General features: G+C 46.4%; 2 protein-coding genes across 3 annotated transcripts in view; both read left to right on the forward strand.

Moving 5' to 3' along the window:
• LOC135215635 (NADH dehydrogenase [ubiquinone] 1 alpha subcomplex subunit 7-like) overlaps positions 1-11,529 on the forward strand; it is a 30,315-nt gene extending 18,786 nt beyond the window's left edge. Inside the window, exon 3 of the mRNA XM_064250556.1 lies at positions 11,371-11,529. Within this exon, the coding sequence (XP_064106626.1) occupies positions 11,371-11,449 (79 nt within the window). The 3' untranslated portion in view covers positions 11,450-11,529. The remainder of the gene's footprint in view (positions 1-11,370) is intronic.
• Positions 1-14,211, forward strand: part of LOC135215636 (phosphopentomutase-like) — a 181,799-nt gene that overhangs the window by 82,071 nt on the left and 85,517 nt on the right. The window lies entirely within an intron of this gene.

The raw sequence follows: 14,211 nt of genomic DNA on the forward strand, positions 1-14,211 counted from the left end.
GTCTCGTCGGCAGGGAACCGGAGAGGTCTCTTTGCCCAGTAATAAGGGCGTTAAAGTTTTACTTACAGAAAAAGGAACAGTTGGAGGTTCTAGACAAGGTCTTGGTGCTCAGTGAAGGATCCATCAAGACCAATGTCTAAGAATGCCTTAGCCTTTTTTGTCAGGAACGTAATTACGGACGCTCATAAGGCTTGCACGGATGATTCTTTAAAACTCCTGAGAGTAAGAGCTCATGAAGTGAGAGCAGTGGCGACGTCTCTCTCTTTTCAGAGAAATATGTCGCTGAAGAATATCTTGGAAGCGACATATTGGAGATGTAATTCTGTGTTTGCTGCTCACTATTTGAAGGACGTGCGTGTGACCTATGAAAAATGTTTTTCCTTAGGTCCTTTTGTGTGCTGCGGGCACAATCCTGGGTACAGGAGCTGACAACAATCCTTAAAATTTTTTTTTTACTACTTAAGTCTAATAGATATGTTCTAGACTTTCTGCTGAACAAGTGCAGTTGCCGCACAAGCGGCCAGTCACTTCCGTTCAGTAAGGAACTCTTGTGATATCTTGTAATAGATAAAAATGTTTTTTTTGAAATTATTGTGTGCGTGTGCATTGTGGTTTGAGTTACGGTTGTTGCGAAGAGTTGGGGATAACTCGGAGCAATTTTTAATACTAACATGGTGGTTAGGATCAGGTGGTCGGGATTGGTTGTGTGCTCCTTAATAAGGTGTGTTGTCATGTAAGTGGATCAGCACCCATTGACAAAGTCCTTTCAGGCTCTGCCGAGTAAGTGGATAAGACCCCTTCGGCAGACCCACAAGAATTCTTGGCCATAGATCACATATCTCGCTAAAGTTTCTTGAGGTGATGCAGATACTACGGGGAAAACACCCACGAAGTCTACCACCTATCAGGTAGGGACCAAGGTTTTTATTTATACCTACAACAGATGTTGTTTACCTGTCTATTCCAGTAGTAGCTGTCTCTTACCCTCCACCGAAGGGTGCCAATCAGCTATGTATATATCTGACAGGTAAGTTGATTGTATGAAAATGATATTGTTATAATACAATAAAGTTTCATACATACTTACCTGGCAGATATATACGATTAGGGCCCACCCAGCCTCCCGCAAGGAGACAGGTGGAAGAGAAAATATATGAGTAGAAAACGGGAATGGTTCCTAGTCCTCCGCCGCCCAGGGCAGGACCGGTAGATCACCTGACCTACCTGTAGCGAGTGGCGCGAAATTTGAATTTCTGTCGGGGACGACGGAGTCGTAGCTATGTATATATCTGCCAGGTAAGTATGTATGAAACTTTATTGTATTATAACAATATCATTTTTAAAGTTAGAAAAAATACAATTTACTTTAAAAAATTGTGATTTTGGTTAGAAGGAATTTTAGCTGACCAGCTCAACTGAGAGGGGCAGTTAGTGGGGACAGATTGCTTCCTAATTTCCTCTTGGAAATTGCTTTTGTTCCGACACGGCATACAAACCTTCGGTCCTTTTACAATAGGAAGGTACTAGCGGCAGCTGGATAGGTCGTAAGCTTTCGAACAAGGGGTTCGGTAGTTAAACTGCTTGTCCGACAGGCGCGCGCCATGGATACGCGCGACTGGGAGGTAAACAAATCACTTTTGCTTTCGGCCTGCTGGCGTCTGTGGACGTGTATCATCGCTCTCTGCCCGCTTCATCGTCGTTTGCTTTCGCATGATTGTGTTTTTCTTTTTCTATGTATCTAGTGAAACTGAATTGTAAGTACAATCATTTCATTGAATTCAATTGTGAATTAAAGGATCTTGGTTCACAACGCCCTCCGATTACCCGAGTGCCAAGGGACTTGAAGGGCGTTAATTGCGGGAATTCATTTTTCCCAGAATGATCCTCGGATTGTGTATGCTCGGTGCCGAGGGCGGGAGCGCTCGCTCCGAGCGTATATTGGGTTGGAAATGTGTAGATGAAAATCGTAAGTAAGTGCTCTTTTCATTTATATTTTTTTGACCTGTATGCCCGTTGCCGAACGAATGCGCTCGACACGGAAACTTATTCAGTATGAAAGTGGAATCGCAAGTACAGTATTCTTTTTCATTTTCATATATTATTTTTTATTGTAGCAATACTCATTTTGGATCAGTTTCCGAGCTTACCCGGAGATTGATCCTTCCCCCTTTTTATTTTGAATGAAGTGAAATCGCAAGTGCAGTTCTTTTTCATTTTCATTTTTTTATTGAGATTGCATTGTTGACTGGGATCAATGTTCCGCTATTCACGGGAATTGATCCTTCCCCTTTTTTATTTGTATGAAGTGAAATCGCAAGCGCAGTAGTCTTTTCATTTTCATATATTTGTTGATTGCATCAATTCATTATGGATCAAGGTTTCCAGAAAAAACCTTGATCCATAAAGGTAAGGAATGAAACCTTTCAACCCTTGCGCTCGGTGCCGAGGCGCGTAATGCGCTCGATCCGAGCCCTTATTCATTGTGAAGTGAATCGTTTGCAAGATGCATTTTCATTTTGTTCCTTATTATTGATTGCATCAATATTATTTGGTTCAAGTTCCGCTCAGTCAGGGAATTGATCCTTATGCCTTGTATTCGTGCCGATGGCACGATTGCTCTAGGGCTCTTATTTTGTTGTTGGGTACATGGGTACTGTGCGGGGGTGGGGAACGAGACCCCCCCCCCCGCTCAGTTCCCACAGATGGCTCTTCCCCTTAGGGGGGGGGGGGAGGAGGTTATCGGCGTTCTTCTCCTCGCCCGATCCGTCGAGCGCGGGGGAGGGCGCTCGGTGCCCGATTACAATTGGATTAGGGGTCTTCCACTCGTTCGGGAGGGGATCAAACCCCGCACGAGGGGATTTCCCCCCATTAATCGCTACTACTATTATTTGCCACAGGTGCTACTGCCACGAGAGTGGACCTTGGTGAGGTATGGGCGTCCTTCCAATTGCAGAGCGTGCTGGTGTCCAGGGGCTGCGGTTCTATGTCTGTGGGCCTACTGCGGTCACCCATGGAGTGTGACCACGCAACCAGGTGACGATGTCCCTCCTCACCTGGTGTACTCGCCTCACGTGGTAACAGTCTTGCCTACAGCCGACTGTGTGCCGTTCGCCGTACCGAGAGGGGGGCGTGCCGCCGCGCTCGTGGTTGCCGCGCTTTTTCTGCAGCGACCACATTCCGCTGCCCTAGAACTCGCCCCTGGACCTGCCGCCGGTACCAGGATGTTGCTGGCTGCTACTCCACTTCCGTGTTTCCGGTGCTGCCTGCGTACCCTGCCGATTCTGGGCTGACTGTCCATGCAGTTACTGCGCTGGCTGTCCCTGCCGTTGCTGCGCTGGCTGTCCTGCCGTTGCTGCGCTGGCTGTCCCTACCGGTGATGTGCTGGCCGTGCCTGCTGTTCCTGAGATGCCCATACCTGCTGATGTCGTCCCTGTTCGTGGTGTGGTACTACCCCAGACTTTGGTCTGTCTGTACAGGTGCGTCCGGGCCCTGTGGCTTCGGCTACAGCAGCCTCGGCTCCGCCCTGGATAGCAGATCTTACGTCTGTCCTGAGGAAGCTGACGAAGAAGAGGAGGAAGGTGTCGTGGTCGTCGTCTTCATCTTCTTCATCGTCGTCGGCCGCCGCCTCTTCCCCTTAGACTTCTAAGGCTTTTACAGCCGAGGAAGAAGAAGGTCGCCTCCTCCCTCCTAAGAAGCTTCCTCGTGGGAGCTTCTCGGGACCCGTTCTCACCCTCGGTGGGACGGGAGGGGGGTTTCCCTTCCGCTGGTCCTCCTGCTCCTTCGGGAGCGGGGCCCGTCTCTTCTTCCGCAAGGAAGAAGACTACGGGGACCAGAGGGGTACCGGCTAACACCGGTTGGTACTTCCTCGCCTGGTGTCAGTGGTTCTGCCACTGCATCAGGGTCCGTCTCGGCCTCTCGTTGCGGGAAGTTTTCGGGAGTACCGAGTTGTACGGTCGCCTACCAGCGACCGTGCAGCCAGGAACCAGACCTCTGAGTCCGCTCAGCGTCAGGTTCACGGCACGGGGCGGAAGACTGGTGACAGCCGCTCATGCGACTCTCACCAGACCAGCTCTCACTCTCGCGGTGAACAGCTGGCTACCCGGGGACGTGAAGGTCCACGACCGACACGGGCTGAGGCTGGGAAGAGGTCCTCCTCCCGTTCGCCGGTGCCAGCCACGGCTGGAACAGCGACGTGACGTGCCGTGAGACAAGCACCGGTCTCACTGCGACAGTGGAGCCTGGCAGGTCGCGCCTGACCGTCGCTCTCACAGAGAGCGATCGGGTACGGCAACCAGCACCAGCTCTTCTGACACTCGAGATCGGGGCCGCTGTGCTCAGTCCAGCCGTTCTCCACAGCGAGACGGTTCGACCAGGCCTGCAGCTCGATCGTCACCGCCGGCGGGTTGACGATCGCCTGCAGCCCTCCAAGCCTGCTGGTCCTGCCAGCGAGCGACGAGGGAGCGTCAGGTCTGCCTCTCCCGTACCTTCAACCTCCTCGGGTTACACCGGGAGGAGCGAGGTATTGAGGAGTGATCGTGAGGGGTGCGCCCCTCATGATCCCACCACGACGCCCTACGTGCCAGGCACGGTTCTTGGACCGGCCAGGACGTATGCGCAAGTGGATGGGGAAGACCGAGAGGGCTGTCGCTGTTCCCCCTTCTTAGGAGGAAGGTTCTCGGAATATGCTCTTGTTCGAAGGGCTTAACGGTCCCACTCTGCAAGATGCTGTGACTTCCGAGATCCAGAGGAACTTTGCCGAGGTTACGGCGCTGATTCGTCAGCACAATGACCTCGGGGAAGGAATCGCCGCTCCCACCAGCAGAAGCCACGTCTCGGCTCGAGTCGTTTTGGGGCCCGAGGGAGGGAATCCAAATCGACGGTGGTCTGCCGCGATCGGAGATTGCCGACTGGGTGAGCCAGGTAGTCTCTCGTCTCCGGACAAGAAGGCTCTCTCGGTTCTGGACGGTCGAACAAGCTCCTTCACCTCTCTACTGCGGACAGAGGCGTGTGTTTTATACGTGTATTCGGACATCGTATTTATATATCCCTTCGGTCCTCCTGAGGTTTCGACCTCGACGAGGACTGGAATGAGTCGGAGCGGTATCGGCTCTCTCCTGTCAGGTCTCGATCAGCCCCAACCAGACGACGTTCACAGTGGAAGGACGGCATTCCCCCTCACCTGCTGCCGGAAGTGGGGGAGTGCCTGGCCAGCCATTGGGACCCGGTCCAACAGCAGGCGTACGTTCCAGGGGCATCGAAGGACGTAGCATTGAGACAGGAGATCAAGACCATGCTGAGCAAGGAGAACTGTAGAAAAAATCGGTACGGATCAGTCACCGGGCTTTACAGCCGACTCTTCCTGGTGGAAAAGTCTACGACAGGCTGGCGCCCAGTGATAGATCTCTCTTCCCCGAACCGGTTGGTTCGCCAGACCCGGTTCACGATGGAGACGGCACGCTCAGTGCTCGACTCTATCAGGGAGAACGATTTCATGCTTTCAGTGGACTTGAAGGATGCGTATCTACAAATACCCATTCATCAGTCCTCCAGAAAGTACCTCCGCTTCATCCTCGACGGACGGTGTACCAGTTCAGGCCACGTTGCTTTCCGGTCTCTCAACCGCCCCACAGGTGTTCACGCGAGTGTTCACTCTGGTGTCTGCTTGGGCCCATTCGCACGGGATACGTGATGAGGTATTCTCCGACGATTGGTTAGTCTGGCGAGCTCCCGCTCGCAGTTGCTACAGGACAGGATCGAGCTGCTCGAGTTCTGTCGCGATCTGGGGATCGTTCTGAACTTCGAAAAGTCCGATCTCGAGCACAAGCAGAGGATGAAGTACCTGGGTATGCTGATCGACACGGTAGCAGATTCAGGTAGGCAGCCAACCAGTTCCTGTCTCGGCAGGAACAGGTAGCTCAGCAATGGCAAGTCGTGATCGGACACCTGTCGTCACTCGGGAAGCCAGTCCCTAACGGGCGTCTTCACCTGCGGTCTCTTCAGGGAGACCAAAGGAGAGTTGGTCACAGGCGACGGATCCCCCAAGCCTTCCATGGTCACTGACACAGGAGGTGAGGCAGGACCTAGCCAGGTGACTGGACGACAGGAACCCTAAGAGGAGTGCCTCCGCGCACTCTCCCCCCGGACATGCAGCTGCTCTCAGACGCATCGACCGAGGGATGGGGTGCACACCTGGAAGAGTTGCGGACTTCAGGAGTGTGGTACGAGAACGACAAGCACCTTCACATCAATGTACTGGAACTAAAGGCAGCGTTCCTTGCTCTCCAAGAGTTCCAGGACCGCTTGATGGGACACTCAGTGGTGTTGATGTACGACAACACCACGGTGGTGGCTTACGTCAACAAACAGGGGGGGCCTAGTGTCTCTCCCGTTGTATCAGTTGACTCGGCAGGTGCACGAGTGGGCCGAGGCACACTCAATAGAGCTGTCGGCACGCTACATTCCAGGGAAGGAATGTAGTAGCAGACACGCTCAGCCGTCGGGATCAGGTGATAAGGACCGAATGGTCTCTACACCAGGACGTGGCGGAAAGGCTCTTCGACCTGTGGGGGCGACCAGTCGAGGATCTGTTCGCCATCCGGCACATCAGGAAGCTCCAGGTGTTCTTCTCGGCCGTGCCGGATCCATGGGCAGCTGCAGAGGACGCTCTTCAAACACACCCGTGGGACAACCTCTTCGCCGATGCCATTTTCCCCCGTTCAGCCTGATTCGCAAGGTGATCAGTCGAGCACTGGTCATCCCGAATCTCAGGATGATCCTGATGGCTTCCAAATGGCCACAGGCCATTTGGTATCCGGACCTGCTGGCTCTTCTCGCAGAGAACCGAGAGAGATTCCCCATTGGCACAACCTTCTCGGCCAAGCCACACGTCGAGCGGTTACCAAAAACCGAGCAGTCCAGTCCCTACGTCTTCACGGCTGGCTGTTATCCACCTTCTCTTGCGTACGAGAAGCTTTTTTCGTAGCGCAGCAACAGAGATGGCTGGAAACGTCCGTCAGTCCTCTGCAGCTGTGTACCAGGGGAAGTCGGCCGTCTTCGGTGGTTGGTGTCGTAGACGGGGCCTATCTCTTCTCAGAGCCAATCTTCAGCAGGTAGCGGATTTCCTCGTTTTTTCTTCGCCGAGGAAGCTCCTCTAAGTTCCCACAGTCAAGGATACAAGAGCCACCTTGTCGCTCCTCCTGAAACTGACGGGATTGGACATCTCGAACTCGTTCGAGATCTCCTTGCTTAGAGCAGCTTCCAAGGTCTTGCCAACCCAGGAACTCATATGACCCTCGGCTTGCTGGACCTGGCATCGGCGAAGAGAGTACGGGAGCGTCATGCAGATATGATGTGGATGAGATGCTGCTTTGTCCTGGGAGGACGCTACGGCGCTATCTGAAGAGAACTCGCACACCTCTGGGCCTGAGTGTCGACGCCTCTCCGTAGCAACGGGGTCAACAAGAAAGAAGTATCAAGAACACTCTTTCGTCCTGGCTGCGTGAGGTCTTCAGGAGGGCGTATGAGGCTGATGGTAGTGACGACATCCGTACGTCCGTCCGAGGACTCACGAAGTCAGAAGTATTGGCCCCTCGTTGGCGTTTCGTAAGAACTTCTCCGTGGCGCAGGTATGGAAGGCAGGGGTCTGGTACAACCAGACCACCGGCAACTTCCTTATACCTCTTGGATATTGCCCATAGGTCCTTGGATCGGTTTCCTTAGGACCCGTGGTGGCTGCTCAACACGTCGTCTAGCTAACCCAGACCTAGCAGGCTGAACAGCATCGAGTCCTGGTGTGACTGTATGAATAGATAGTGATGAGAAAGTGACTGGCTTCTCTTTCTATCTTTTTCTTCCCTCTACCTGTGGGTAGAGGGATACGGTCATCACCTGCTGGATAAGGACGAGATGCCGGTGAGCTATATGACAGAGCCCCATCCTATCCCTTTCACGAGGGATGGGAGCAGAATATCCACCACTTCCTTCTACAAGGGGGGGAAGTGGATGCCTACAAGAGTCAAAACCATGACTTTAACTTTGCTCCTGTACAGGAACAAGTTCTTACATTGCTGGTACGAAGAGATACGCTTGCCTCTCTCTTAGTACTCGGTCCAGAGGTCTGACCATTGATCCTGCGGTGCACACCCCGATCAATCGGACAGAGGCTTGGATCCCTCCCTCGCTCTTACGACCAGGGAGGCTTCCAAGGTTGGGCGAACACCAGTCTGTTCACAAAAGACTCAGATTCCACCCACCAAGAAGTGAGTCTTCCTATTGAAAAGGACCGAAGGTTTGTATGCCGTGTCGGAATAAATGACAATTTGTCTAAAATTGCATTTTTCCTAACTACAAACCTGAGGTCCTTTACACATAGCCCCACCTCATGCCACCCCTCACTCTGCAGTTTTTGCTTGGGCCAAAAGCAAAAGTGATTTGTTTACCTCCCAGTCGCGCGCGCGCGCCTGTCGGACAAGCAGTTAACTACCGAACCCCTTGTTCGAAAGCTTACGACCTATCCAGCTGCCGCTAGTACCTTCCTATTGTAAAAGGACCTCCAGGTTTGTATAGTTAGGAAAAATGCAATTTTTAGACAAATTGTCATTTTGTAGTGTGGTGAACTTGGTTGATTAATATTTCACCATGCAGTTTGTCGGAAGCCCTCAGTGCTGTCTTCCCTTGCAACCCTTTGGGCTGCTTTGGAAAATGCCATCCAGCATCCTCTGAAACCCTTGAAACCATCTATAGTAACTTTCTGTGGGCTCTTTGCTGAGTGATATACTGATTTGCTAGTTGTTCTTGTTTAGACCCCCGGAGAATCTTCTTTGGCCTTGGTTAGCCACATTTTGAGATGGCCTCAACTAATTTTCCCCACAGATTTGGACCATCTTCTCTGGTTGGTTTGTAGATAGTCTATCTGCCGTCAGAGCAACTTTTCAGCAGATCGCTGACATGTTTGTTTATCTTTATAGAGACTAGCTCTTCTCAGTCCAATTGATGAAGCATATTGCTTTGATTTAAGCCAGGCCTTCCAACTACAGGGAATGGACCTCTCTGGCCTTAGTAGAGTTGTGTATGTAGGTGATTAGGAGCTTCAAACATTTTTACTGCCTGTTTACTTTGGGATCAGGAGCAGGATGTGACTCTTCCACCACCTATTCGCCACTCTAGGGTCTTTTTGAGAGGCCTTAGATTAAGATTTCATACTCAAGATGTTTTCTGCTAGTATTAACTGTGCTATATTGTTGGTGAGTTTAACAGCCTTAAATAGCCTATTGCAATATACCACCTGAACACCTGAATTACCCCTGGTCACCTGACCAGCTCGAACAACACCCCACAAAATTACCCACACTTAGGTAAAAGTTTTAACTCCCAGCATTGGAAATGCTGCAGGTAAACTCTGTTTACTGAGTCACCTGTCCACAGTTGGCAATGCTGTTGCCGGCGCCCGGTCTACAGAGACTAGATATGTCAATCACTTGCTTTCTGTTTGCATGCCTGACAAGACGTTTCTTGCGGTGTGGGAACCTTTTGGTCCCAGCCCGCCCCTCCACAGCGGTTCTTGAGATAGATTTTTGTTGACGCCTTTTGCTTGTTTTTGGGTTTTCGTTTGGATTGCCATTGAAGGATTATGGACTTGTATCGTAAAACGGACTTGACTTCAAAGGATCTTCCCCTGGCCAAGACTTCTCCGAAAGGAGGATGATTACACTCAAATACAATAGACATTTGTTATGTATCTCTTGTAGAAAAGTCCTATGTAATTTAGGCCATAGGTGTGATAAATGTAGGGATTGGTCTACTGACCAAATGCAAGCTTATGTTAAGCATAGGAAGGCTCTTGCAGCAAAGAGTAAGTGTTAGTTAGTATTGTGGTGGTGGGGGGGGGGGGGGGGGGGGGGGGGGGGGGGGGGGGGGGTTTAAGCCTGAAAAGGAAGAACCAGTGATTTAGAATCTGTTCTTTTTAAGGGGTCCAGGTGGTACCCTATATGTCCTATATGTATATGGGGGTATAGGGCGAAAAACGCAATCATGAAAAAATTCATGGAACTTCGTATGCCAATGGAGAATGCGTATACGAAATATTTCGTCAAAATTCCTCTTTTACTTTCGTAGTTATAGGGTAATTAGTAAAAGTAACTCAATAAACTAAAAACACTGATCTGTACAAGAAAATGCACTATTTCTTCTGTTATTGTAAATTTTGATAATTACTGTCAAAGAAATTATGAGCAATGGCATCTGTAGAGATTCCATGAGTTGCAGGAGGAAATATTAAAAACGATGTCAAAATGCATTTTTATTGCCTTTTTCATTTAAAAATAAACTTCAAATATTGATTATTTTGCATTTTTGCCGTCATATTTCTTCCGTTTTCGTAGGCAGCATAACCCTGGAACTGGTGTTGTAAATCTGGAAATAATTTCTGGTGAATATAATTGAAAAGAGTCGTAACCTTGGAACGCCGTAAGCCGAACCCATCGTAAGCTGGGGACTACCTTAATTTATGCTTTGGTTTCTTTAATTTTATTTATTTTTGTGATAAGTTAATGGTCATGAGTACTCTTAGTGAATGTTGATACAAACATTAAGATGCAAATTTTGTTTAATGTCCAATTTGTGCTATTTCAGGAATATCACTGACGGGGAAGTAGTGAGAATTTGATATTAAATGACATTTGTAGCGTAATTTTTGTATATAAAATGCCATGGTGATGTGATAAATTCATATGATATAGTATACTATATACATATGTACTGATAATTGTGCAGTTAGTTTTGTAAAAAAAAAAAAAGAAACTACATTATACTCTTATATATAATGTGGTTCTGTTGATATTAACAAGATGAATGAATATACTGATTTTATATGGTGAATTAGAATCTATTCCATGGAAAGTTTGCCTTTTCCAGAAAAACGTACCATTGTAAAGGGCAAAAATGTTAATATAGAGTTCTACCTATCTAGTTGATGCCTTCATAAACACTACATAGTTTTGAGAGATAAACATAAATACTGTACATTGAGAAGTAGTTTGCTAAAATATTATAATGCAATTCAACCTTATATGGCTAGATAAACATAAATATTGTACATGGAGAAGTTTGCTCAAATAGTATAATGCAATTTATCCTTATATGGCTAATATCCATTTATATTTGATAGAGTACTTTTTAAAGAAATTATATTTTATGCACAACAGATATTGTGTATGTATGTGTATATATATATATATATAGATAGTATATATCTATATATAATATATATATATATATATCTATATATATATATAATAATATATAAATATATATATATATATATATATATATATATATTACTATACTATATCAATATAATATATATATATACAGAGAGGCAGGAGCTGTGACAGTTGCTGTGAAGAAACCAAAAACTCCTGGTACTAATTATGACTATGGTAGTGGATTGTAAACTGGTAGTGTATGTAGGAGCCTTTAGACATTTCACCATGTTCTGTACAGGTTTGATTGTATAGTAAATTATTTTGTAAATATGGCTTTGCATTTTAATCCTCCATTTTATTTGTTGAATATTAAGTAGTGCAACCAGACCAGTAATTTGCCAAAAATGACAAATTTTCTAAGACAATTTGTATTTTTCATAGCTACAAACCTGAGGTCTTAACAATTGGATAATTTTCTAGTGCCCAGCTGGATCCGGTTAAAAATCGGAGATGAAAAAGCAAGGAATCTTGTGAGATCTGGCAACATGTGCATATATTGGGTGAAAATCGGTCAAAGACCGCTTACCCACGCTACCGTGTTCAGTCTTTCCCAACCCAGGATGTCATAAGACAGAGGGGTTGCTAGAGGTGGGCAGTAAAACGTTGTCGAGACCTCAGGTTTGTAGCCATGAAAAATACAAATTGTCTTGGAAAATTTGTCATTTGTTCATACTAGGGATGTGGCCAAGTATTGGTGGTATCGGTGAATTTCTGGCCGATACTAGCTGATAGTACTTTTGTAATTAGTACAGGAATTTAAAATCCTTCTAGGCTTCCTAAAATCTATATACGTATTAATAAAGACCAACAAACTAGAACCTTTTATAATCTAGACAAATGATTCTGCTAACTGTTTCTAGCCAACATATAAATTAAAACTCAGAATAAAAGTACATACTAGTGATTTCAGATTCTTTGTCACCCCATGAATATGAGTAAGCACTGTACCTAAATTGTTACAAGTCTTCTAATGGTAGCCATAACCTTTTCTGTAAAATTTATATGATCTTTCAACTTTTGAACCTTTATATACAATAAACAGAGAACAGGAATGATTTTAGTAACAATATATATTCCCTTAAATAACAGTAAATATGGAGGTAACAGGTATCGGTATCGGCTTTAAAAGTTGTTATTGGTATCGGTATTGGCCAAAAATTTGGTATCAGTGCATCCGTAGTTCATACTCGAACAAACCTTCGGTCTTAACAATAGGATAGACTTATACTTGGTGGGAGGGACATATATCCTAAACCGGCTGGGGGCCCTACCCACCAGTCCAACTCCAAAAGAAATATTTACAGTAGAGGGACTGATGCCCATGAGAAGCTAGATAAACTGATATCCAACAACTCAGCCAGTGAGTTACGTACAATGATATATGGGAAGATTCATTGCAATAAGGAACTAAAGAGAAACTGACTATTCAATAACAAACCAATGCACCAGGTCTTAAATGAAAGGTGAAAATTGTAGAAAGGAAAAGAAGTTGGGTAGCTGAGGATAATAAACCAGTGGAAACAGATGAAACATAAGATAGAGGGTAGTGCAACTGGTGCCAGAGGAATGCTACAGAGAACCATTGGTGCCTGCATATGGAGTTTCTTTGCATCAACAGCAACACAGCTGAGTAGTGTTAGTAGGTCCTCAGAAATAAAATATGATGACCGTAACTAAATCTGAATTTTATGTTTTACTGGGAAACGCTACCTATGGTAAATGTTTGGCAGTAAATTCTTTAGACATCTCCAAAAACAAAAGTGTGATTCTTACCTTGTCTGTACATCTGGGCTTCAAAGTAAAATCATTCAAGGTGTTGTCCAACTTTATTACAAGGGAAGAGTTTTGTGGACGTCATTTTTTTCATAAGGAATAGAATTACCGTACGTTAGTAGTTTTACAAAGTTTTTTTTATCAAACATTCATTTGCAGATGCATAAACTAAATTTGCCACTGAATTGGATACAACTGATTATCACTCAGTTTATTATACCAATATAAAATGGCTTATGCAGTCTTATATGAAACAATTGGCAAAATAAATGGAATTTCTTCTCTGAGTAGAATTTAGAACAGAAAAAAATGTCCATTGATTGTCTTTTGGTCATCATACCAGAGAAATTGCGGCTTGAGACTTAAGTTGAGCAGACTGAAGATAGGCCATACTCATTTAACCCACAAAATCATACTTCAGGGTTATGAGCCACCAATGTGGAGGACAAATTGTTGGGTTGTACCAAGTATGTTTATGAGGTTTCAAAAATGTTGATGTTGAAAGACCAGAGAGTAGGAATCTGAAAATCTCTCATATCCCCACACACGTCATCCTTCTGAATGGAATGACTGACTGAGGCAATCGTCTTCATCCAGAAGGGTGAGAGTAGAAGGTAATGATTTAGAGGTCTTGAGGTTGATTATTAGCTCCCAACCTTCGAGGCCTTAAGAGACAACAGACAGCTGATTCGAAATAGTAGAAAATAACTTTGCTCCAAGATGTGAACCAGCGATGGGTCTGGATTAGTCTCCTATCAGTGGATATTTCTCTTGCTACTTATATTGGGGCAGAACAAGCATTTAGTCCGTAAGGTTGTTAGTCTGTTTGAGGTTGCAGAATAGAACTTCCTGGCAGGGGTCCCAGGAGACCATTCTAATAAGATGATATTGAAGATGCTTATCAAGAACCTACTAATCTGGCTTTGGCCTAATTATCAGGGTTCTCTGCTTCACCATCAGGAAGCTTATTTGGGATGCAAACACCTGCTCTTGCCCATTGGTCTAGCATTTCTGTTGGAAGTCCTACAGGGGAGTCTACTTCTGTCAATGTTGGTACATTATTACAGCTTGCCTAGGAAGAGGTACACATCCCAAGGTCAATGCTTTGATCCTTTGGAGATGCCTGTGTTGTGGCATGAAACTTGCCAATTTATAGCTCGGTACTCTAGAAACAGGT

Source organism: Macrobrachium nipponense, chromosome 5 (genome assembly GCF_015104395.2).
Source record: "Macrobrachium nipponense isolate FS-2020 chromosome 5, ASM1510439v2, whole genome shotgun sequence".
Classification (NCBI taxonomy): domain Eukaryota; kingdom Metazoa; phylum Arthropoda; class Malacostraca; order Decapoda; family Palaemonidae; genus Macrobrachium; species Macrobrachium nipponense.